Source organism: Chlorocebus sabaeus, chromosome 4 (assembly GCF_047675955.1).
Source record: "Chlorocebus sabaeus isolate Y175 chromosome 4, mChlSab1.0.hap1, whole genome shotgun sequence".
NCBI lineage: Eukaryota > Metazoa > Chordata > Mammalia > Primates > Cercopithecidae > Chlorocebus > Chlorocebus sabaeus.
Genome location: NC_132907.1, coordinates 19,464,619 through 19,491,117, shown reverse-complemented (window position 1 = coordinate 19,491,117; position 26,499 = coordinate 19,464,619). Strand labels below are relative to the sequence as shown.

The following is a 26,499-nucleotide window of genomic DNA, read 5'->3' as shown; positions in this document are numbered from 1 at the left end:
GCTGGGATTTAAGCAAGATAGAAGCCACGTGCATGTTCTTCATGAAGGACCCTCGGCAAATAACCAAGCAAGGCAGAAGTACAAAGCCCTAGTTACTTACATCCAGCAGAGAACTCTAAAAAGCAAACTTTCCTCCAGCGGTCTCCATTGGGCTGGCAGAGACTTTGTCACATCTGCATCAGAGTCTGAGACAGCTCCCCTTGCCCAATTCTGCTTCCTCCCTTCTCCTTTCATTGGCTTTCTCTCTAATAAACCTATTGCATGTTTAACCCCGTTTTAGTGTCTCCTTCCCAGGGAACCCAGGTACTAGAAGGATCTAAACTATACTGACTGTTTCCCAGGGGACCCAGATCCTAGAATCTGAACTATACTGATTTCTATTCTCTGAAGGTTAGTGTATAAGAAAGAATATGTTCAGTTTGAGAATATTTCCTTAAAAATGAGCATATTGTTCACTTTTAGTGGATCAAGCTATACTGAGTTTATTTACTTTCTTGTGAATGTACAGCTTCACCAACCATCCTAGAGGCACATTTTGTTCTCCAGTCTGGCACTTCATGGGTCATCTGATTCTTTTCCAGTCATGATCACCATCCTACATAACCTTGTCTGTTTCCTGAAGGAGCAAGGAATGGTCAAATGAGCAACAGAGAAAACTCTTCTTAAAATGTGTTATGAACTCAGTTTAGTTTAATGTGTCAAATGCTAGAGTATTACATGCAATTTTAGCACAGTCCATTTTTTGGAAGACTGTTGCTGAGGCTTAGCCTTCTTTAGTGATCTCCCAATCAATATGACCCTCACTTCATGTTCAAAAAATACTAAAGAAAAAAAGAAAAGGCAGCTGTCTTTAGGTTATACAGGATTTATTGGGTATCTTCAAAAACCAATCTGAGAAAATTTTCCACTCACTGATTTTAGCTGAGCCACCAAGAAAACAAGAAAATCCTTCTGCAAAATTTTCAATAAGATGATATTATCTAAAGACTTGAAGCGTGAAACCTGGATTATAACAGCTGACCAAAAAAAAAAGAGTGTAATGCCTTCAAAAACTAAGAAACAAAAAAAGTGTAACAATATAAAATTTAAAAACTGGAAAAGTATTTCTCTAATTTGACAATGCATAATATACATATGCAGTGGTAAAGATAATTCTAAACTATTAAGAGTAAAAACATTCAGTTCTTAATTCTGTTCATAATATGTTTATACTTTGTAGATTTTCCTGTGTCCTTACCAAGAATGACTTTTTTTTTTTTTAGTACACTACAGAATTAAATTTTTAAAAACAACATACAGACTGAAAGTTCTACAGGTCAGCAAATGACTGAAAAACTTCATACTTGATATGTAAATTTGATAATGACTTTTCAAAGAATTAAATGTGAATCATGAAGTCGTATCATCATTGCATTACAAAAGCCAAAAAGCAGGCTTCTTCGTCTATCTTAGATTCACTGTGGTAGATCAGAAACTGGCCACAAATTATTCCCCCGCCCAACATTCCCACCACCATTAGCAATAGGACTTAGTTACTTCTACTGTGAGAGGTCAAGTTTATTTACCCACTCACTGAATTTGTGCCAGCTCCTAACTTGCTTTGGCTGATGAAACAGCAGCAAACATGATGCAAGCTGGGACTTGAAAAGCGTCTTACTTTGGGGCTTGCCCTTCTGCTGCTATTAGAACTCCATGATCATTATGTGAACAAGCACCTGAGAAACCACATGGAGGGAGACCACAGTCATTTCAGCTAAGACCTTCAGCTGAAATGAACCAGCCAGCCCCTGCCAATCTACCAACTGACAGAGGCATAAGTGAACCTAGCCCAGATCAGCTGTTCCTGGTGCAAAGACAGACTCACCCAGCTGAGCCTAGCCCGAATTGCCATCCTGCAGAATAATGAGCTAAATAGATGGGGTTGTGTTAAGCCAGTAAGTTTGGCGTGATAGCTGATAGAGCAATAGATAACTAACATACTCACATATGGCTTTTTACTCTTTACAGAATATTTACTCTATCATTAAACAGCTAAAGCACATGTGAGCACCACCGTGGGGAAAACAGAACCAAATATATGTCAGCGTTTGTACACTAACCATTATTCTATAGGCTGGCTTCTTCTACAGAGTCATCTTCTCACTATGGGATAGGAATAGCCAAGAGGATATTTTACAGAGGAAAGACAACAATGAACATGGACTCTTAACAATTTACAGAAACATTTAAAGTCCACAACCTGATCACATTCTGTGTATTTATTATTTAACTTTCCTAGACAAAATAACTTTAGGATTCCTTAACATCCAAGTATTAGTGATTATAAGAAATTATCAGATTTTCTTTCTTTTTTTTTTTTTTTGAGACAGAGTCTCGCTCAGTCGCCCAGGCTGGAGTGCAGTGGCGCAATCTCGGCTCACTGCAAGCTCCGCCTCCCGGGTTCACGCCATTCTCCTGCCTCAGCCTCCCGAGTAGCTGGGACTACAGGCGCCCGCCACTGCACCCGGCTAATTTTTTCTATTTTTAGAAGAGACGAGGTTTCACCATGGTCTCGATCTCCTGACCTTGTGATTCGCCCGCCTCGGCCTCCCAAAGTGCTGGGATTACAGGCGTGAGCCACCGCGCCCGGCCGCAAATATATTAAACACAACTATATACATGCTAGCAAGGAAGTACAGAATAATGTACATTTTCAAGTGGTTTCACCAATAACAAAAACTCTGGATTAAATCCTTCCCTTCCACTAAAAATAAAACATTCCTGGTAGGTACCTGATACTTAAACATTTATCATATTTGTTTCTCAAATACAGGTTCTCCTTGATATACTGTTATAACTCCCACCCAAATTTTAAAGTCATACACTTCTTTTAAACTATTAAGAATATTTCTGAGAATGCAAACAAACTAACTCTCAAATCACCAGACATGACACCGTGACTTTGGGCAAAAAAAGACTCCAGATATGTATTTCATCAGAGGCCAATTTTAATATCTACTAGATGTTACTAATGATCAGTTTTAAAATTTTTAGAAAAGATGTATTAATTTTAAAGGTGTTTAACATAAAATTCCCTAAAACCTCTTCCCACACAATAGTCAATTAGATCACTATAGTTTCTTACCTGTAGTCATCTAACTGTACCAGAAATCGTACAATATCATGATGAGCTTTTAGTACAAGCAGTTCAGTGTAGGGATTCTGGGTTTGTTCTTCACCTATTGTCTGTAAAGGAGATTTCTTGTATTTGAAAAAAAAAAAAAAAAAAAGCAAAAAACAAAAGACAAAAAAAGAGATAAAATGATTTGTAAGACCATATTGGAATACAACTGCATGGTATACATCTGAGAACACAAAATTTTTAAAAGCTTTAAGATATCATGTTCTAATACTAAATATTATTTCTCCTTATATCAACTAAATAACTACCAATTCCACATAAAACACTTCTCCTACCACAAATTCGAATCATGAATTTCAGTATTTTCAAATTACAATAAATTTACAAAAGCGTGAATTTTATTTTATGTAAATTGCATCCTATTAAACCTCACTTTAAAAAAATTAATGGGCCAATCCAACTCAGCATTTCAGAAAGCGTGTTTCTCAGTTAAAATGCGGCAGAAACTAAAGTGCACATCAAAGACATAAAATAGTGAAACAGTGCCTCATCCATTACAAGCACTCAATACGTGTTTGCTAAATGAATAAAGGAAGGCATGAAATCGACTCTGGATTTCTCAAACTTGATGCTGATATTTTTGGGCCAGATAATTTTTTTTTTTTTTTCCGCACCACCACGCCCAGCTAATTTTTGTATTTTTAGTAGAGACAGGGTTTCGCCATGTCGGCCAGGCTGGTCTTGAACTCCTGACCTCAAGTGATCCGCTCCCCTCCGCCTTCCAAAGTGCTGGGAATACAGTAGTGAGCCACCGCTCCCGGCCCAGATAATTCTTTGTTGTTGAGCGCTGTCCTGTGCATTGTAGGATATTTAGCAACATTCCTGGTCTATACACATTAGATGCCAGTAGAACTGCCGCTCTGCAAGGCATGACAATCCAAAACGTCTCCAGACATTGCCAAATGTCTCCTGCGGGGCAAAAATCACCCCAGTCGAGAACCACTGCTTAAACGAGAAGCCTGGATACAAAGTTCTTGCATAAATTAGGGAAAATCATAGGTTCTGATAATGTACAAATTCACAGCAGTTATACAACTGAATTTACCTTCATATGAAGAAATATATAAATTTAAAACATGCCTAAATGTCTTCCCAAAAAAAAATCACCACAAAGCATTAATTTTGTATTTATTCTGTCTTCCTTCTAGCAGAGGTTGTGGTGAGAAATTTGAAAACTGTATAAACTGCTTCCCCTCCAATGAAAACTTGCCAGGAATGGGAGAACTGGTTAATCAAATTCCACGATTCACCAAAGAACCAGGTTAAAACAGAATTATCCAAAATGTCGTATATACAATATGTGGCTATTTAGTAATCCACAATTCTTCCACAATCTCAAGGATTTAGGATTAATATGAAACAAGAAATTTTTAAAAAAGACAATACTGTCAACTGCAAAGACATGAGGAAGTTAAAACAGTAGACTGCCTACTCTCAACAATCCAATTTCTTACTTTTAACAATCTAAACAAATACTTCCTATGAGAAATAAAATGGAATTCACAAATTCTGTTCTTGTGTGGCATAGGAAATAAATTCCGGACCTCAAAATTTTCAAGACTGCAAAAATTATTGTATTCACATTTCAAATGTAAATCTCATTACACACGGTCTGTTCAAATAAGGGCCCATGAAGAGTGTGTGACTATGAAACCAAAAACAGCAGTTAATTAGAAAATCATGTTCTTGACCTTGAAGCAAATTATTACTTTTTAAAAATAATTATATCCTTTTTTGGTTCTTGGATAAGTAAATTAATTTTATATTCCCTGAGCTAGGATCAGCTGACCCCAGGAAGAGGCACCAATTCAAACCAAAAGTGGAAAGCTGCGGTCACAACTCGTTCGTTTCTAGCTAAATTGGATACTTCTTAAGTGGAAATGAAGATAGTTTCGGTAGACAGAAGCCCTAAGTTGTCACAGGTCCCAAAAGGACTGCAGACCCTGAGCCAGGGTCTCACGATTCGGCTAGCCGTGGAACGGGGCCGGGGGTCTGCAACTCCAGGGTGCGTTTGGGGGCCCGCCGGGTCCGGTCCGAGGAGCCCCGGCTCGCGCGCCCTCCGCCCCCACCGGCGTGAGGACTGCGAACTGAACTAACTCAGCACCCAGCCACGCCTCCGCCCGGGTCCCCGCGGTCGGAACCCAGGGAGGCCGAACCGGAACGAAGCCGCCCCTCCAGCAAGCTCGGAGGGCGCAGGGCAGGCCCGCCCGGGGTTTACCTCGGCCAGTCCCTGCGGTTCTCGGCCTCCCCCGATCAGCCATCGCAACATCCGGGCAGCGGCGGCGTCTCGCCCGGTCTAGCCCGTCTGCCAGAACTCCACCCCGGGCTCGGCCTCCTCCTTCCTCCCCGGCTGCAGCGCAACTGAGACGCTAATACTTCCCGCCCCAGATCAGCCCACCGGCCGAAGGAATGCAGACCACAGTTGAGGGAGAATTTTTGTCCCGAAAGCGCTTCCGTACCCAGCCACAGAGGCTTGGTTTGGGCAATCACTTCGGAGCGGCGGTCGGAGGCGGGGACGGCTGTGGCGATTGCGGGGCGCGCGCTGCTCCGAGTGAGCACGCGCGGGGGCGCCGCCGGGTAGCCCACGGAGCTTAGGTAGCTCGAGCGGCCCCTGGTGGACACGCGCGGAGCAGCAACTAGACGCCGGCGAGCAAGCGCGCACCAAGAATAGTCCCCCCTCCCTGTGACATGGCTTTAGTATCCTCCACTTCCTGGGGTACCAGGAAACCTCCCCCCCTTTCCCAAAAGCTGGCTGAAGAAGGTGTACCGCAGTAGACTTCTGCATCCAGACAAATCCAGTGGCTTATGTGTACAGCCGAATAAATCTGGCCAACATTTACTGTGTGCTATATAGTACAGCTTCTGCGCTGAAGCTTTACATAAATCCTCATGGTAAACCTATATCCTCTATTTTACACATGAAGAAACTGAAGCTGTGAACGATTAGGTAATTTGTCTAAAGATAACAGCTAGGAAGTGACTGCATTGGTAGTGTTCTTGACTGTATGCTATACTAACAGAATCTCCCTCAAGAATGGAAGGCAGTTCATATACCTTTTTTGACTACTAAATTTTCTTAGGTAGTCAAAGGGCTGTGGTTCTCTATGCTGACTGCATATCAGAATTACCTGGGTAGGTTTTGAAAATGTAGATTCCTGGTTTCCACCTCAGACTCATTAAAATAATCTTTGTGGTTGGAACGTAGGAATCAGGGTTTTGGGAACGTTCCTCGGGTGATTCTGAGGAGTAGCAAGGTCTGAAAATCGCTGATCTAGGAACTACTTACACATAATCATGTTTGCAAAAGTGTAAATATATATATTTGCATATGTATTTGTTAGGTTCAAATAATCCTCCTAGCAGTAAATTGTTGTAGGGAACCTACAGATGTCCCAACAAATGCATTAATTCAGCAAACATGTGTTGGACACAGATGCACTAGAGAAGCAGAAAGGAATCACATAAAATGCTGCTCTAGAGGGACAAGGCAGAATATCCCAGTCACCAATAAGAGAGAGCCATATATTCCACTTTAAGGTAGGTTAGTCGTGAGCAGCTGCACAAACTTACAGTCCCTCTGGAACTGGAATCTCCTATAATTCATCTTTGTATTCCTTTGAGTGCACTCGGCAAGAACACACTCCCAAGGATCAGGAGCATGTTGCCTTCTGTGTGCTAGCCCCAAATTGCAGTCTGCATACAGTTGAAGACAGACCAAAACAGAGACTATCCCCTGGGAAAGAGGGACTTCTCTTTAGTAAAACAAAGCCCAGAGACATCAGGAATTCAGTTCTGGAAGGAATATCTTGAAATGAGACAATGTGGTTGCTCAAATAGCCTAAATTTTATCCTTCTGATTATCCACATTCTTTAGGGTTTGCTTCATGCTCTTTAGGGTTTGCCCACTGCCACATTACTCTGATGTAAGGAACATTCTGCTGATCCTTTAAAGCACTGGTCCAGGGGTGAACACTTCCTGCCTTTGTTCCTCTTAGGACAGCTAAGAAAGAACTTTTTACAAGATTAGTATATTATTGGGCACACAAAGTATAAAGATGTAATTTGTGGCATCAATAGAAAGGGTGGGGGTGGAGCAATATAGGAGCAGAGTTTTTGTATGCTATTGAAGTTACATTGGTATAAATTAAAATGAGATTGTTATAACGTTAGGATGTTAAATGTAATTCTCATGGTAAACACAAAAATACCTGTAAAATATACGTAAATGGAAATGATCAGGGACTCAAAACATTTACTACAAAAAATAAGCTAAACCCAAAAGATGGCAGTAATAGAGGAAATGAGGTACAAAAAACTATAAAGCATATAGAAAACAAATAGCAAAATAGAAATTCCTCTTTATCAGTAATACTTTAAATATAAATAGACTAAACTGTCCAAAGAAGAGGCATATTGACAAAAAACCCAAACTCTAGAATCCAACTATATGCTATCTATGAAAGACTGACTTTAGATCAGACACAAATAGATCAAAAGGTAAAGAACAGAAAAAGATATTCTATGCAAATAGTAACCAAAAGAGAACTGGAGCAGCTGTACTAATATCTGACAAAATAGACTTTAAATCAAAAAAGTTTCCAAAGACAAACAGAAACATTATATTATATATTAATAAAATAGTCAATATAGCAAAAAGATATAATAATTATAAATATTTACACACCTAATAGACCCTCAAAATTTATGAAGCAAAACTTGACAGAATTGAAGAGAGATATAGTTCTACAACAATGGTAGCAGACTTCATTTGCCCACTTTCAATAATAGATAGAACAACCAGACAGAAGATAAAGAAATAGAGGACATAAACAAACACAATAAACTAATTACATCTAACACATATAAAGAACATGCTACCCAACAATATCAGCATAAACGTTCATCTCAAGTACATGTAGGACATTCTCTTAGACCACATCATATGTTAGGCCACAAAATAAGTCTCAATCGATTTTAAAAGATAGATATCACACGAATTACCTTCTCTAACCACAACAGGAATCAGTGACAGAAGTAAAACTGGAATATTCACAAATATGTTGAAATTAAAACACTCAAACAACCAATGAGTCACACGCAAAAGCAGCACAAAATAAATTATAAAATACCTAGAGACAAAAACACAACACGACAAAACTTATAGGATGCAGTAAAAGCAGTAAAGGGAAATTTATAGGTATATATGTCTACATTAAAAAAGAAAATCTAAAATCAATAACCTGACTTTATGTCATAAGGAACTTGAAGTAGAAGAGCAAATGAAACCCAAAACTATTAGGAGGAAGGAAATAATAAGAATTAGAGCAGAGAGAAACAAGATAGAGAATAGAAAAAACAGAGCAAATCAATGAAACCAAAAGTTGGTATTTTGCAAAGATTAACAAAATTTAAAAACCTTTAGCTGTACTGACAAAGGAAAAAAGAGAAAATGCAAATAACTAAAATTGAAAATGACAGTGGCGACATTACTACCAACTTTACAGAGAGAAAAGGGACTATGTGACTACTGTGAACAATTGTACCCAAACAAATTAGATAACCTAGAAGATATGAATAAATTCCTTGAAATACACAAGTTATTTAAATTGACTCAAAAATAAATGGAAAATATTAACAGACGTATAATAAGTAAAGAGATTGGAACAGTATTCAAAAACCTCCCCAAAAAGTGGAGTCCTGGACCAGATGGCTTTACTGATGAATTTACCAAACATTTAAAGAAGAATTCACATTAATCTTTCTCAAATTCTTCCAAAAAGTGAAGAGGAGGAAACACTTTTTAACTCCTTATACAAAGCCAGCATTACCCTGACACCAAAACCAGATAAAAACATCATAAGAAGAGAAAATTACAGGCCAATGTCCCTTATGACTATAAATGAATAAATATTTGATATAATATTATCACATTAAATCCAACAGCATATTAACAAGTATTATTTACTATGACCAAATAAGATTTATTCCAGGAATGGAAGAGTGATTCAACATAAGAAAATCAACCAATGTAATACATCACATTAATAAAACAAACGAAGATAACCACAGGATCATCTCAATTGATGCAGAAAGGCATTTTACAAAATCCAACACCCTTTTATAATAAAACTCTCAGAAAACCAGAAATAGAGGGGAAATTCCTCAATATAATAAAAAGTAATTATGAAAAACCCATGGTTAACATCACATTCAATGGTGAAAGACTGAAAGCTTCTCCCCTAAGATCAGAAACAAAATAAAGATGTCCTCTTTGACCACACTCTTCAACACTGTATTGGAAGTTCTTGCCAGAGCTAGTACACAAAAAGAAGTAAAAAGCATCCACATTGGAAAGGAAGAGGTAAAGCTCTATTTGCAGATGATATGACCCTATATATAGAAAATCCTGAAGAATCTACATAAAAGGCATAGAGATAGTAAATAAATTCAGCTAAGTGGTACTAGATTAATACAAAAAAAATTAGTGTTGTTCCTACTTGCCAACAATGAGCAATCCAAAAGGAAACTAATAAAACAATTCAATTTACAATAGCATCTAAAATAATTAAATACATAGGAATAAATCTAACCCTGGAGGCAAAAGACTTCTATACTGAAAACTACATAACATTGCTGAAAGAAATTAAAGAGTACCTAAATAAATAAAAAGACATCCAAGCTCTTGGATAGAAAGACTTAACATTGTTAAGATATCAGTATTTCCCAAAACAATCTCTAGATTCAATGCAATCTCCATCAAAATTTCAATAATCTTGTTCCTAAAAATGGAAAAGCAATCCTCAAATTTATATGGAATTGCAAGGGGTCCCAAATAGCCAAAATAATCTTGAAAAAAAAGATAAAGTTGGAGGACTCACACTTCCCAACTGTGGAACTTACTACGAAGTTAAGGTAATAGTACTGACACAAGGACAGACATGTAGACCAATGGAATAGAACAGAGAGCCTGGAGAAAAACTCTCACATATATGGTCAATTTTTTTGACAAGTGTACTAAGACCACCCAATGGGGAAAGGACAATCTTTTCAACAAATGGTACTAGGAAAATTGGATCTCTACACATAAAAGAATGAACTTGGATCCTTATCTTTTACCACACACACGTATTATGATAGTCAAATACCTAAACTTAAAAGCTAGGTTGTAAAACTCTTAGAAGAAAAAAAATTGGAGGGGAAAATCTTCATGACATTACATTTGGCAAAATTTAGTGGCTGTGACACCAAATGCACAGGCAACAAAAGAAAAAATAAACCAATTTGACTTCATCAAAATTAAGAACTTTCATGCATCAAAGGATACTCTCAAGAAAATGAAAACCTAGAGAATTGGAGAAAATATTTGCAAATCATACATCTGATAAGGAAGTGATATCTATAATATATAAATATCTCCTACAACTCAACAACAACAAAAAAAAACAACCCTAATAAAACTGGGCAAAGGACTTGAGTAGACATTTCTCCAAGGAAGGTATATGAATGGCCATTCCCTTATGCACCTGAGAAGAGGCTCAACATCATTAGTCATTAGAAAAATGCAAATCAAAACCACAGTGGCATGCCATTTCACACATACTAGGATGCCTATAATTGTTTTCAGATGGAAAATAAGTATTGATAGGGATATGGAGAAATTGGAGTCCTTGTGCATTGCTAATAGAAATGTAAAATGGAGCAACCACTGTGAAAAATCGTTTAGCAGACCCTCGAAAGTTAAACATACAACTACCATATGACCCAGCAAGTCCACCTCTAGGCATATATCTACAAGAAATGAAAGTAAGGACTCAACAGATATTTGGGCCAATGTTGACATCAGCACCATTCACAATAGCCAAAAGGTGGAGACAACCCAAATGTCCATCCACAGAGGAATGGATAAATAAAATGTAACATACGCATATAGTGAAATATTACTTAGGCATAAAGGAATTAATTTTTAAATATATTCTACAGCATAGATGGACCTTGAAAACATCATTTTAAGTGAAATAAACCAAATACAGAAGAATAAATATTGTATGATTCCACTAATATGAAATACTTAGAATAGGTAAATTCATAGAGACAGAAAATAGAATAGAGGTTACCAGGGATGGGAGAGGGGGAAATAGGGAGTTATTATTGAATGAGTACAGAGTTTATGTTGAGACCGATGAAAAAAATTTGTGTATAGATAGTGATGATGATTATACAATATTGTGAATGTATTTAATGCCACTGAATTGTACAATTACAAATGGTTAAAATGACATATTAGTATGTTTTACCACAATAAAAGAGATAAATAGACCAATGGGACAGAATAGAGTACCAAAATAAAACCACATATATATATGGACAACTGATTTTTTTTTACAAATGTGTAAAGGCAATCAGTATAGAAAGACTTTTGAAAAAGTCTTTTTGTTAATGGTGCTAGACAATTTGGTATCCATATCCAAATAAATGTACTTCAATTTATGTCTCATTCCATATGCAAAATACAGGATTAATCATAGGCATAAATGTAAAACCTAAATCTATAAAACTTCTAGAATAAAACATGGAAAGGCCAGTCACGGTGGCTCAAGCCTATAATCCCAGCACTTTGGGAGTCTGAGGTGGGAGGATTGCTTGAGCCCAGCAGTTCAAGACCAGACTGGGCAACATAGCGAGACCTCATATCTACAAAAAGTTTTAAAATTAACCGAGTGTGGCAGCAGGTGCCTGTGGTTCCAGTTACTTTGGAGGCTGAGGCAAGAGGATCACTTAAGCTCAGGAGCTAGAGTCTGCAGTAAGCCATGTTCATACCACTGTACTTCAGCCTGGGTAACAGAGTGAGACCCTGTCAAAAAAAAAAAAAAAAAAAAAAAAGGAAAAAAGGAAAAACCTTTGTGACTTTTTAAAGATTTGATCTCAAAAGCACAATCCATAAAATTAAAAATTGATAAATTGTACTACATCAAAATTAACACTTCTGTTCTTTAAAAGATACTGTTAAGAGAATAAAAAATAAGCCATAGACTAGGGAAAATATTTCCAAATTATGTAGGTGATAAAGGACTTGTCCCCAGAATATATAAAGAACCCTGAAAATTTAATAAAAGTCCAGTTCTGAGTGAGATAGGATAAATACACATCACCCTTTCTCTCCAATTGAACAAAACTATAAACTTTGAACAAAATAGATGATGTAACTCTTTGAGGACTCTGGAAAAGGTGGATTGGGGAAGAATACCAGAATTCAAACTACCAGCAAGTCAGCATTTCTTTTTTTCTTCAGCAGCTTCCCCAGCCTGAATCCAATGCAACCTCAAATCTGGAAAGGAGCACTGTGGTACAGAAAGAGAAAGGTGTACCTTCTAGTTGTGGCTTCTAGTTGTGGCTGGAACTGCAGGAAGAGGAACTCCCAAAGCTTAGAGAGAATGCAGGAATCCTCTGGGTCTTTTCCTGTCCTTTTTGTCCATTCTCTCATGCCTCAGACTCCAAGATATCCCACAGCAATGGTGGCAGCTGTTACAGTGGCTACCAACAGGAGACTGCAGGAGCCAAAACTCTAAGGGAAAGGAGACTTCCTCTCCATTCAGTGGAGCTCATGCATCCAAACCCAGACCTGCTTTTTCCCATCTTTCTACCCTTCCACTAACTGGCACCAGAGGTGGAGCAATTATGAAAGTGGGTGGTTTCCAAAAAGGGAAACCCCAAAGAAACAGAAAGTACCAGAGAGAGAGTGGAAATAGAAGAGTTCAGGAAAGCAACCCCAATTAGTGTTATATGAACATCTAGGCTCACCTTCCTTATCTTCATATGCAAGGCTCTTAACCTAATTAGTGTGCCAAAGACTTTGAAAACTGAGCTAATAGAATTCTGCCCAGGTCCAAGACTAATTACTAGGTGGGACAAATACAGATAACACTGTAAAGGCATTAAAACTGAACAAACATTGGAGCCACAGCTCACAGAAGGTGAATTAAAACTTGTGCCTAACCTAGTCAGGTTAATTGCTTGTTAAAAGAAAAATACCAACAGTCTCCATAGGACTTAAAACCAAGATTCATAGTGTCATATTCCAAAGGCCTAGGAGTATAAGCCCAAATTACTTGGCATATGGAGAAACACAAAAGTCTCAGCTCACATGGAAAAATACAATCAACAGTTGCCAATGACAAAACTACAGATGTTGGAATTACCTCACGAAGACTTTAAAACATATTATAAAAATGCTTGCATGGCAATTATAAACATTCTTGAAACAAACATTAAAACACAATGTATCAGCAAAGAAATAGAACATATAAAATAGAACCAAATGGAAAATTTTAAATTTAACATAGAATAACCAAAATTTAAAACTCAGTGGATGAACTAGTAGCAGAATGGAGTCAGTGAACTTAAATGGAGGTTCACAAGGCAAGAGTCAGTGAACTTAAATGGAGAAAATCAATAAAACCAAAAGCTGGTGTTTAAAAAGATCAATGAACTTAATAAGCCTCTAGCAAGACTGACAAAGAAAAAAAACAAATAAAATAAAAATTAGCAGTATAAGGCATGAAAGCAGGGATATTACTTAGGCCCCACAGACATTAAAAGGATTATAAGAGAGTATTATAAACAACCCTACACACAAAAATTTAACAACTGATGAAATGGAGCAATTTCTCAAATATCACAAATTATCAAAATCTGTTCAAGCTCAAATAGGTAACCTAAGTAGTCCCATAACCATTTACAAATTGAATTCATAGTATAAAATGTTCTTAAAAAGCAATCTTAAGGTTCAGATAGCAAATCATAATGAACATCCCAGCAGGATTTCTTGTAGATAGACAAGCTGCTTCTAATATGTATAAGGAAGGGCAGACAAAGTAGAATGTGCTGTGAGACATTACATTAAAAACCAAAAAAGACACTAAAATCTTTAAAATTTGAACCTTGTAGTCCCTGCTCTCAAGAAACATATTTCAGGAGGTGGCAAGATGGCCGAATAGGAACAGCTCTGGTCTGCAGCTCCCAGTGTGATTGACACAGAAGACAGGTGATTTCTGCATTTCCAAATGAGGTACCTGGTTCATCTCATTGGGACTGCTTGGACAGTGTGTGCAGCCTACGTAGGGCAAGCCGAAGCAGGGCAAGACATCGCCTCACCCAGGAAGTGCAAGGGGTCGGGGGATTTCCCTTTCCTAGCCGAGGGAAGTCATGATAGACTGTACCTGGAAAAACGGGACACTGCTGCCCAAATACTGCACTTTTCCCAAGGTCTTAGCAACTGGCAGACAAGGAGATTCTCTCCCATTCCTGGCTCAGTGGGCCCCACGCCCACAGAGCCTTGCTCACTGCTAGCACAGCAGTGTGAGATTGAACTGCAAGGCAGCAGCCTGGCTGGGATAGGGGCATCCACCATTGCTGAGGCTTGAGTAGGTAAACAAAGCAGCCAGGAAGCTCAAACTAGGCAGAGCCCACCACAGCTCAGCAAGGCCTACTGCGTTTATAGACTTCACCTCTATGGGCAGGGCATAGCTGAACAAAAGGCAGCAGACAACTTCTGCAGACTTAAATGTCCCTGTCTGATAGCTCTGAAGTGAGCAGTGGTTCTCCCAGCACACCGTTTGAGCTCTGAGAACAGACAGACTGCCTCCTCAAGTGGGTCCCTGACCCCTGTGTAGCCTAACTGGGAGACACCTCCCAGTAGGGGCCGACAGATACCTCATATAGATGGATGCCCCTTTGGGATGAAGCTTCCAGAGGAAGGATCAGGCAGCAATATTTGCTGTTCTGCAATATTTGCTGCTCTGCAGCCTCTGCTGGTGATACCTAGGCAAACAAGGTCTGAAGTGGGCCTCCAGCAAACTCCAACAGACCTGCAGCTGAGGGACCTGACTGTTAGAAGGAAAACTAACAAACAGAAAGGAATAGCATCAACATCAAAAAGGACATCTACACCAAAACCCCATCAGTAGGTCATCAACATCAAAGACCAAAGGTAGATAAAACCACAAAGATGGGGAGAAACCAGAACAGAAAAACTGAAAATTCTAAAAACCAGAGCACCTCTTCTCCTCCAAAGGATCACAGCTCCTCACCACCAATCGAACAAAACTGGATGGAGAATGACTCTGACAAGTTGACAGAAGTAGTCTTCAGAAGGTCAGTAATAAACTCCTCCAAGCTAAAGGAGCATGTTCAAACCCATGGCAAGGAAGCTAAACACCTTGAAGAAAGGTTAGATGAATGGCTAACTAGAATAAGCAGTGTGGAGAAGACCTTAAATGACCTGGTGGAGCTGAAAACCATAGCACGAGAACTTCATGATGCATGCACAAGCTTCAATAGCTGATTCAATCAAGTGGAAGAAAGGGTATCAGTGATTGAAGATCAAATTAATGAAATAAAGTGAGAAGAAAAGGTTAGAGAAAAAAGAGTAAAAAGAAATGACCACAGCCTCCAAGAAATATGGGACTATGTGAAAAGACCAAATCTACGTTAGATAGGTGTACCTGAAGGTGATGGGGAGAATGGAACCAAACTGGAAAACACTCTTCAGGATATTATCCAGGAGAACTTCCCCAACCTAGCAAGGAAGGCCAACATTCAAATTCAGAAAAACAGAGGACACCACAAAGATACTCCTCAAGAAGAGCAACCCAAAGACACATAATTGTCAGATTCACCAAGGTTGAAATGAAGGAAAAAATGTTAAGGGCAGCCAGACAGAAAGGTCCAGTTACCCACAAAGGGAAGCCCATCAGATTAACAGCAGATCTCTTGGCAGAAACTCTATAAGCCAGAAGAGAGCAGAGGCCAATATTCAACATTCTTAGAGAAAATAATTTCCAACCCAGAATTTCATACCCAGAATTTCTAAGTGAAGGAGAAATAAAATCCTTTACAGACAGGCAAATGCTGAGAGATTTTGTCACCACCAGGCCTACCTTACAAGAGCTCCTGAAGGAAGCAGTAAACATGGAAAGAAACAACCAGTACCAACCACTGCAAAAACATGCCAAATTGTAAAGACCATCGATTCTATGAAGAAACTGCATCAATTAACAGGAAAAGTAACCAGCTAACATCATAATAACAGGATCGTATTCACACAAAACAATATTAACCTTAAATGTAAACAGGCCAAATGCCTGAATCAAAAGACACAGACCAGCAAATTGGATAACGAGTCAAGACCCATCAGTGTGCTATATTCAGGAGATCCATATCACATGCAGAGACACACATACGCTCAAAATAAAGGGATGGAGGAAGATCTATCAAGCAAATGGAAAGAAAAAAAAAAAAAAAGCAGGGGTTGCAATCCTAGTCTCTGACAATACAGACTTTAAACTAACAAAGATCAGAAGAGACAAAGAAGGCCATTACATAATGGTAAAGGAATCGATTCAACAAGAAGAGCTAACTATCCTAAATATATATGCACCCAATACAGCAGCACCCAGATTCATAAAGCAAGTTCTTAGAGACCTACAAAGAGACTTAGACTCCCACACAATAATAATGGGAGACTTTAACACCCCACTGTCAATATTAGACAGATCAGCAAGACAGAAGGTTAACAAGGATATCCAGGACTTGAACTCAGCTCTGCACCAAGCAGACCTAATAGACATCTACAGAACTCTCCACCCAAAATCAACAGAATATACATTCCTCTCAGCACCACATTGCAGTTATTCCAAAATTGACCACATAGTTGGAAGTAAAGCACTCCTCAGCAAATGTAAGAGAAGAGAAATCACAACAAACTGTCTCTCAGACCACAGGGCAATCAAATTAGAACTCAGGATTAAGAAACTCACTAAAAACTGCTCAACTACATGGAAACTGAACAATCTGCTCCTGAATGACTACTGGTTAAATAATGAAAAGAAGGCAGAAATAAAGATTTTCTTTGAAACCAATGAGAGCAAAGACACAACATACCAGAATCTCTGGGACACATTTAAAGCAGTGTGTAGAGGGAAATTTATAGCACTAAATGCCCACAAGAGAAAGCAGGAAAGATCTAAAATAGACACCCTAACATCACAATTAAAAGAACTAGAGAAGCAAGAACAAACAAATTCAAAAGCTAGCTGAAGGCAAGAAATAACTAAGAGCAGAACCGAAGGAGACAGAGACAGAAAAAACCCTTCAAAAGATCAATGAATCCAGGAGTTGATTTTTTGAAAAGATCAACAAAATTGATAGACCACTAGCAAGACTAATAAAGAATAAAAGAGAAAAGAATCAAATAGATGCAATAAAAAATGATAAAGGAGGTTTCACCACTGATCCCACAGAAATACAAACTACCATCAGAGAATACTATAAATACCTCTATGCAAATAAACTAGAAAACCTAGAAAAATGGACAAATTCCTGGACACATACACACTCCCAAGGCTAAACCAGGAAGAAGTTGAATCTCTAAGAGATCAATAACAGGCTCTGAAATTGAGGCAATAATTAATAGCCTACCAACCAAAGAAAGTGCAGGACCAGACAGATTCACAGCCGAATTCTAACAGAGGTACAAAGAGGAGCTGGTACCATTCCTTCTGAAACTATTCCAATCAATAGAAAAAGAGGGAATCCTCCTTAACTCATTTTATGAGGCAAGCATCATCTTGATACCAAAGCCTGGCAGAGACACAACAAAAAAGAGAATTTTAGACCAATATCCCTGATGAGCATCGATGCAAATATCCTCAGTAAAATACTGGCAAACCGAATCCAGCAGCACATCAAAAAGCTCATCTACCACAATCAAGTGGGCTTCATCCCTGGGATGCAAGGCTGGTTAGACATATGCAAATCAAAAAATGTAATCCATCATATAAACAGAACCCAAGACAAAAACCACGTGATTATCTCAATAGATGCAGAAAAAGCCTTCAACAAAATTCAACAGCCCTTCATGCTAAAAACTCTCAATAAACTGGGTATCGATGGAATGTATCTCAAAATAAAAATAGCTATTTATGACAAACCCACAGCCAATATCATACTGAATGGGCAAAAACTGGAAGCATTCCCTTTGAAAAGCAGCACAAGACAAGGATGGTCTCTCTCACCACTCCTATTCAACATAGTGTTGGAAGTTCTGGTCAGGGCAATCAGGCAGGATAAAGAAATAAAAGAAATTCAATTAGGAAAAGAGGAAGTCAAATTGTCCCTGTTTGCAGATGACATGATTGTATATTTAGAAAACCCGATTGTCTCAGCCCAAAATCTCTTTAAGCTGAAAAGCAACTTCAGCAAAGTGTCTCAGGATACAAAATCAATGTGCAAAAATCACAAGCATTCCTATACACCAATAACAGACAAACAGAGAGCCAAATCATGAGTGAACTCCCATTTACAATTGCTACGAAGAGAATAAAATACATAGGAATCCAACTCACAAGGAATGTGAAGGACCTCTTCAAGGAGAACTACAAACCACTGTTCAATAAAATAAAAGAGGACACAAGCAAATAGAAGAACATTCCATGCTCATGGATGGAAGGAATCAATATCATGAAAACGGCCATACTGCCCAAGGTAATTTATAGATTCAATGCCATCCCCATCAAGCTACCAATGACTTCTTTGACAGAATCGGAAAAAACTACTGTAAAGTTAATATGGAACCAAAAAAGAGCCCACATTGCCAAGACAATCCTAGGCAAAAAGAACAAAGCTGGAGGCATCATGCTACCTGACTTCAAACTATACTACAAGGCTACAGTAACCAAAACAGCATGGTACTGGTACAAAAACAGATGTATAGAACAATGGAACAGAACACAGGCCTCAGATATAACACTATACATCTACAACCATCTGATCTTTGACAAATCTGACAAAAACAAGAAATGTGGAAAGGATTCCCTATTTAATAAACAGTACAGGGAAAACTGGCTAGCCATATGTAGAAAGCTGAAACTGGATCTCTTCCTTACACCTTATACAACAATTAATTCCAGATGGATTAAAGACTTAAATGTTATACCTAAAACCATAAAAACCCTAGAAGAAAACCTAGGCAATACCATTCAGGACATAGGCATGGGCAAGGACTTCATGACTAAAACACCAAAAGCAATGGCAACAAAAGCCAAAATTGACAAATGGGATCTAACTAAATTAAAGAGCTTCTACACGGCAAAAGAAACTACCATCAGAGTGAACAGCCAACCTAGAGAATGGAAGAAAATTTTTGCAATCTATCCATCTGACAAAGGGCTAATATCTAGAATCTACAAAGAATGCAAACAAACTTGCAAGAAAAAAACAAACAGCCCCATCAAAAAATGGGCAAAGGATATGAACAGACACTTCTCAAAAGAAGACATTTATGCAGCCAAAAGACACATGAAAAAATGCTCATCATCACTGGTCATCAGAGAAATGCAAATCAAAACCACAATGAGATACCATCTCATGCCAGTTAGGATGATGGTCATTACAAAGTCAGGAAACAACAGATGCTGGAGAGGATGTGGAGAAATAGGAACGCCTTTACCCTGTTGGTGAGAGTGTAAATTAGTTCAACCATTGTGGAAGACAGTGTGGCGATTCCTCAAGGATCTAGAACTAGAAATACCATTTGACCCAGCAATCCCATTACTGGGTATATATACCCAAAGGATTATAAGTCATGCGACTATAAAGACATTTGCACAGGTATGTTTATTGTGGCACTATTCACAATAGCAAAGACTTGGAACCAACCCAAATGTCCATCAATGACAGACAGGATTAAGAAAATGTGGCACATGTACACCATGGAATACTATGCCGCCATAAAAAAAGGATGAGTTCATGTCCTTTGTAGGGACATGGATGAAGCTGGAAACCGTCAGCAAACTATCACAAAGACAGAAAACCAAACACCATATGTTCTGTTGTGATTGTCAGCAAACTATCACAAAGACAGAAAACCAAACACCATATGTTCTCAGTCATAGGTGGGAACTGAACAATGAGAACACTTGGACACAGGATGGGGAACATCACTCACTGGGGCCTGTCGGGGGGTGGGGGGCTGGGGAAGGGATAGCATTAGGAGAAATACCTAATGTAAATGACGAATTGATGGGTGCAGCAAACCAACATGGCACATGTATACTTATGTATCAAATCTGCATATTGGGCACATATACCCTAGAACTTAAAGTATAATTTTAAAAAAGAAATATGTTTTAGGCTTTAGGATAACATTGAGTAAATTCTTGCATTTTAAGAAGAACAACTGAAAGGTAACAGATGAGCACATGCAAATTAGTAATGAGTAAACTGAAGGAGTAAGTTCTAAGGAGACCTAGCTTAAAAATAATCATCAGAGTTCTGGAGATTGGTTGCACGAGAATGTGGGCATATTTTAAAAAACTGACCTGTACACTTAAAAATTGAAAAGATGTCAAATATAATATAGTATACATTTTACCAAAATTAAAAATAAAACATAAATACACTGCCCCATCCATTTCCAGCACCAATACTGCTTCCAGAGGCAACCACTTTCAAAGCTGTAGCTGCTTCTTTGTAATTTGCCTTTATTTTTCTGACAAAATGCAATACTACTAAATCTTATACTTGTTGTCTCGTGTCATCATTTTGCCATCTTTGATTTCTTATGTTAGATGAGCACTAACACTAAAAGCCTTCCCCACCAAGCCTTCACATGAAACCTTCCTCACCTCATCGCCTACCTATATTGCCAATGTTCCTTTTCATTATACTCTCAATATAGATATAACAGATTTTTTGTCAGTCAATATTCAGTGTTTACAGTGTTACGGCTGTGATATTAGGTGGAAAATGTTATTCACTATTGAGTCAAATATAGTAATAGAATTCCACTTCTTCTTCATAGTGTGACTAGGTATGGATCTCTTTGTTAATTCTACTTAGAGTTTATTATGTATCTTTATTGCATAATTTTTAAAGAAATTTAGGAAGTTTCAGCCATTATTTCTTCAAATATTTTTCTTGCTCCTTCCTCTGTTCTGCATTTGGAATTCCTACTGCATGTATGCTGGTGTGCTTAATGGTGTCTCACATTTCTCTGAGGTTCTGTCCAGTTTTCTTCATTCTTCTTTCTCTTTGTTCATTGGCTTACATAACCTCTATCAATCTGTCCTCAAGTATACTGATTCTTTCAGCCAGTTCAAATCTACTGAGCCTCTCCAGTGAATTTTTTATTTTGGTTATTTCACTTTTTTACTTCAAATTTCCATTGGTTCTTTTACAAAAATGTCTTTTCTTTTCTTTGCTTTGCTTTGCTTTTCTTTTGGAGACAGGGTCTTACTCTGTCACCCAGGCTGGAGTGTGCAGTAATGCAGTCGCAGCTCACTGCAACCTCGACCACCCAGGCTCAAGTGATTCTCCACCTCAGCCTCCCAGGTAGCTGGGACTACAGGCACACAGCACCAAGCCCAGCTAATTTTTTGTAGAGACAGGGTTTCTCCATGTTGCCCAGACTGATCTGGAACTCCTGGGCTCAAGTGATTGACATGTCTGGGCCTCCCAAAGTGCTGGGATGGCAGGCATGAGCCACCTCACCTGGCCCTTTTATAAAAATGTCTATGTTTTTATTGGTATTCTTTATTTGATTAGACATTGTCATCATAGCATCTTTTACTTCTGCACACATGGTTTTAGTTCTTTGAACATATTTATAAAGGCTGTTTTGAAGTCTTCATCTATTAAACCCAGTATCTGGATGCTCTCACTGGCAGTTCTGTTGCCTGCTTTTTCTTCTTGTGTATGTGTCACACCTTCCTGTTCCATTGCTTGTGTCACGATTATTTGTTGGTATTGAAAACTGAACATTTTTGGTAATATATTGTTTGACACTAGATACTTATTTCCTCCCTTGTCTGGAGCTTGTTTATGTTGTTGTTTGCTTGTGTACTTAGTAGCTTGGCTAAACTATTTTAGTGGTCTGTTTCTCTCCCGCCACAGTGTGAAGTTTCTGTACTCATCACAGAGTGCAGCCTTGAGCATGGGACGGTCACCCTGGAATGACTGATCTTAGCAGGGCTCTCTTTGTTTATCTGATGTCTCTTTAAAACCTTCTGCCCCTTTTCTTGGTCTCCACTAATTGCTGGCTGATTGTTTTAGACAATGTCCTGTGGTATAAATGGTTCTGTGGTCTGAGCCAATTAAATTCAGGCAGGGATCGTTTTTGAGGCTAGTGTTTGAGGTTTGTTCTGTCCCCAGGAGAACTCTTCTTAACTGTCCCTTTCTCTGGGTGAACTAGCTGGCCTATGATTTAGCTTATTGCTCTTAATATAATCTTTCAATCAACTGCACCAATAATAGAAAATACCAGTTTAATTTTATTGCTGGAGACCTCCTTCCTCAAGACTTCTGACTTGCTGCTTCTATCTGAACTGGTTGTTTTCTAGGTCTGATACACAGCTGTCACCCTGGGGTTTCCTTTGCCATCTTCCTGAGAATTCCCTGGAATTCCCCTTTGAATTTCCTGAAATGAAGGGGTCCCAGCAATTACATTCCTAGGTATATAACCAAGAGAAACAAAAACATATATTTACACAGAAACTTGTACATGTATGTTTATAGCAGCATAATTTGTAATACTCAAAAGGGGAAAGAACTCAAATTTATAAGCAAAATGTTGTATAACCATACAATAGAATATTATGCCATAAAAAGGAATACAGTACTGACACATGCTGCGACATTGATGACCATTGAAAACATTATGCGAAGTGAAAGAAGGCAGTCACAAGAGACCACATGCTGTGGTTTCATTCATATGAAAGTCCAGAATAGGGAAATCTATAGAGACAGAAAGTGGATTAGTGGTTGCTTAGGGGTGGGTAAAGAGGTAACAGGGCAATGGCAGCTAAAAGATGTAAGGTTTCTTCTTGAGGTGATGAAAACCTAAAATTGACTATGGTAATAGTTTCACATATCTGTAAATATGTTAAAAACCATGAAATTGTATACTTTAAATGGGTAGATTATATGATATGTGATTTATATTTCAACAAAGCTGATTTTAAAATTCAGGCCATTAAGATATTTATTGGCAACCTGAAGTTGTCATTGAATCTTGCAACTCTACCAGTATATGAGAGTAACTCTTTAACAGAACCTCTTGAGAAACTTCTCCTCATGTCCATTGGCCAGGTTTGGATTCCCTTCCCCTTTCCTAAACTAATTGCTAGTATGGAACTGAGATCACCAGGTGTATTAGCCCATTTCCACACTGCTGATAAAGACATACCCGAGACTGGGCAATTTACAAAAGAAAGAGGTTTATTGGACTTACTGTTCCATATGACTGGGGAGGCCTCCCAATCATGGCGGAAGGCAAGGAGGAACAAGTCACATCTTACGTAGATGGCAGCAGGCAAAGAGGGAGCTTGTGCAGAGAAACTCCCGTTTTTAAAACCATCAGATCTCGTGAGACCCAATCACTCTCACAAGAACAGCGTGGGAAAGACCCGCCCCTACGATTCAGTCATCTCCCACCAGGTCCCTCCCACAACACATGGGAATTATGGGAGCTACAAGATGAGATTCACGTGGGGACACAGAGCCAAACCGTATCACCAGGATTACATTAGATTAATCATGACTTAACCAACTAGGAAATGAGTGAATACACAAATAAAATTATGGTTCTGCCCAACAAGAATGAAGGGAGGATTGGCTATTGGGTGGATTAGCAATAGTGTCTGCTGCACACTTGCTTAGTGTTTTCCGGTTTCCATCCCTTTCCACTGTCTTAATTTTTCCTCACAACCACCCTATGAAGTTACCAGGAGAAACAGCTACATTTTTGAGATGATGAAACTGAATCTCAAAAATGTAAAGTATCTTAGCAATGGTTATACTGTTATAGTGCCTGTTAAGTAATGAAGCCAGGACTTGAATCTAGGTTTTTCTGACTCCAAATTCAATTTTTTTTTTTTTTTTTTTTTTTTTTTTTTTTTTTTTTGAGATGGAGTCTCACTCTGTCTCCCAGGCTGGAGTGCAGTGGTGCGATCTCGGCTCACTGCAACCTCCGCCTCCCAGGTTCAAGCAATTCTCCTGCTTCAGCCTCCCAAGCAGCTGGGATTACAGGCACACACCACCACACCCAGCTTTTTTTTTTTTAAGTAGACAAACAGTTTCACCATGTTGGTCAGCTGGTCTCAAACTCTTAACCTCAGGTGATCCACCTGCCTTGGCCTCCCAAAGTGCTGGGGTTACAGGAGTGAGCCACCACACCCAGCCCAAATTCAATTTTTTAAATTAGAATTAAAAAAAAAACTATGTCCCTACAAATATAATTTCTATTAACAAAGTGTTACTTATCATAATTTTTAGGACTCTGCACTGAAAGATCCTCCAGATCACAATTCTTATTTAAAGCTTTCTCTTACTTTCCCCTCTAACAAATACAACCAGTGCATTCTCTCCAGTTGACGTCTTTTCAATATAGGCCACTACACCAATAGACTATCCTGTGCTCTTATTCAAATAATTGTTCTGCTAAGGATTGCGCATTCCTACTAATGAGTTTGTTGTAGATTTTGTGGAATTAAGCAGAATGCAGTAGAATTTTAAATTAATTTATCTGTCTTTATCTCTAATGACTTTTCCTTCATAATTATAGTATTTGTAATGAGTGCATTCATGATGACAGAAATCCACCATAACATATTCCATTGTCTGAATTAGCTTCAGACCCTTATTTAATGACTTATTAATCAACCACAGTCAGCCAACAGTGTATCACATTAAATCTGTGAACAACACAGGCAAAGAATTTTTCTTTTCTCTGTATGTAACCGGTAGAGCAATGTTTAACAATATGAATCTGTTCAAACATCCATCCACAGTTCTATTACATCTGCAGTTCTATTAGTAAAGGTCGGCCTAGGTTAGTTCACTGTCAGCAGCCAGAAAGGCACAAGAATAGATGAGCTTAATTGCTGTATTGTTACTATCACTATGACTATTTAGAATGCTGGTAAGACTTCCAAGATACTAAATCTCCATTTAGGTTACCAAGAAGCATTAGTTAAGTTTGGATTCTTACCGAGAGCCACCCTAGTTATTAATACTACAAATGAGCACATGTAAGACACTTCCTAAATCAGTAATCGGTAATGTATATTATAATTACTTTACCACCTATTCTACTTCTACCATCCTTAGGATTTAAGCAGTTTATCAATGAATATAATATCCCATTGGGCATTCATAGCCAGTATCTATAGATACAGAACAACAATATTATGCCTTTATCTAGATAAAGTATGAAAATGCTAAAATAAATGTATAATTTTGTTAGCTTACTTGTGTATGGAGAGCAAGGATTTTCAACCTTGCTGCACACTGGAATCACCTGGAGAACATTACAAAATATTCATGCCTGGATTCCACCCAGAAGCTAATGTAATTGGCCTAGGGAGCCACCTGGACACAGATTTTTAAAAGTTTCCCAGATGATTGTAACGTGCCCCGTAAAGTTAAGAAAAGCCCTGGTCTGTAATTATATGGGGTGAGCGAGAGAGAGAGAGAGAGAGAGAGAGAGAGAGAGAGAGTGTGTGTTTGTGTGTATGATGGGGCAGTCAGGAAGACAGGGTGAGAAATTAAGTCTTTGAACATAAAATTGATCAGGCAGGGCCAAGGGAGGTGGCTCACACCTGTAATCCCGGCACTTTGGGAGGCCAAGGCAGGCAGATCACAAGGTCAAGAGATCAAGACCATCCTGGCCAACATGGTGAAACCCTGTCTCTACTAAAAATACAAAAAATTAGCCAGGTGTGGTGGCGCACACTTATAGTCCCAGCTACTTGGGAGGCTGAGGCAGGAGAATCGCTTGAACCTGGGAGGCGGAGGTTGCAGTAAGCAGAGATTGTACCACTGCACTCCAGCCTGGCCACAGACCGAGATTCCGTCTCAAAAAATTGGTCAGGTGGGACCTCAACTTTCCTGGTAGGAAAATGATGTTTAAAATTCTGAGCATTGAAATCAAATTAATATATAAATGCATTATTTTATTTGGTACTCACATATTTTATTCTTCTTACAAGTTAAACATGTTTCAAGTGCTAAGGTTTCAAAGATGCCTTTTCTCTTAGGGAGTCTTAAGCAGCAATGGAAATATTCTGATTAAGACAGAATGAAAAGGCTTATCATTTTCCCTACCTGACTGAAATCTAGAATGTTAATTTAAATTATTATGATTTTGTTCCACAGATGCTAAAATACACTTAAGTAATTGACATATTTTGAACATATATGGTTTTGTTTCACCTTCATATTCTTGGGGTAAACTATATAGCACATGTACTTTCTAATTCTTGTAC

At 38.5% G+C, this 26,499-nt stretch overlaps 1 protein-coding gene and 1 long non-coding RNA gene across 4 annotated transcripts in view; one reads left to right on the top strand and one right to left on the bottom strand.

Annotated features, from left to right (window-relative positions):
• WDR41 (WD repeat domain 41) overlaps positions 1–5,741 on the bottom strand; it is a 46,985-nt gene extending 41,244 nt beyond the window's left edge. The window contains exons 1-3 of one of the 3 annotated variants that reach the window (XM_073014664.1): positions 5,400–5,741; positions 3,876–4,090; positions 3,125–3,240 (exon numbers count right to left, since the gene is read on the bottom strand). In XM_073014664.1, the coding sequence (XP_072870765.1) occupies positions 3,125–3,240; positions 3,876–4,090; positions 5,400–5,442 (374 nt within the window). In that variant the 5' untranslated portion in view covers positions 5,443–5,741. The remainder of the gene's footprint in view (positions 1–3,124; positions 3,241–3,875; positions 4,091–5,399) is intronic. The other 2 variants (XM_073014663.1, XM_007976047.3) reach the window with 2 other exon arrangements.
• LOC140711498 (uncharacterized) overlaps positions 1–26,499 on the top strand; it is a 75,377-nt gene that overhangs the window by 36,794 nt on the left and 12,084 nt on the right. The window lies entirely within an intron of this gene.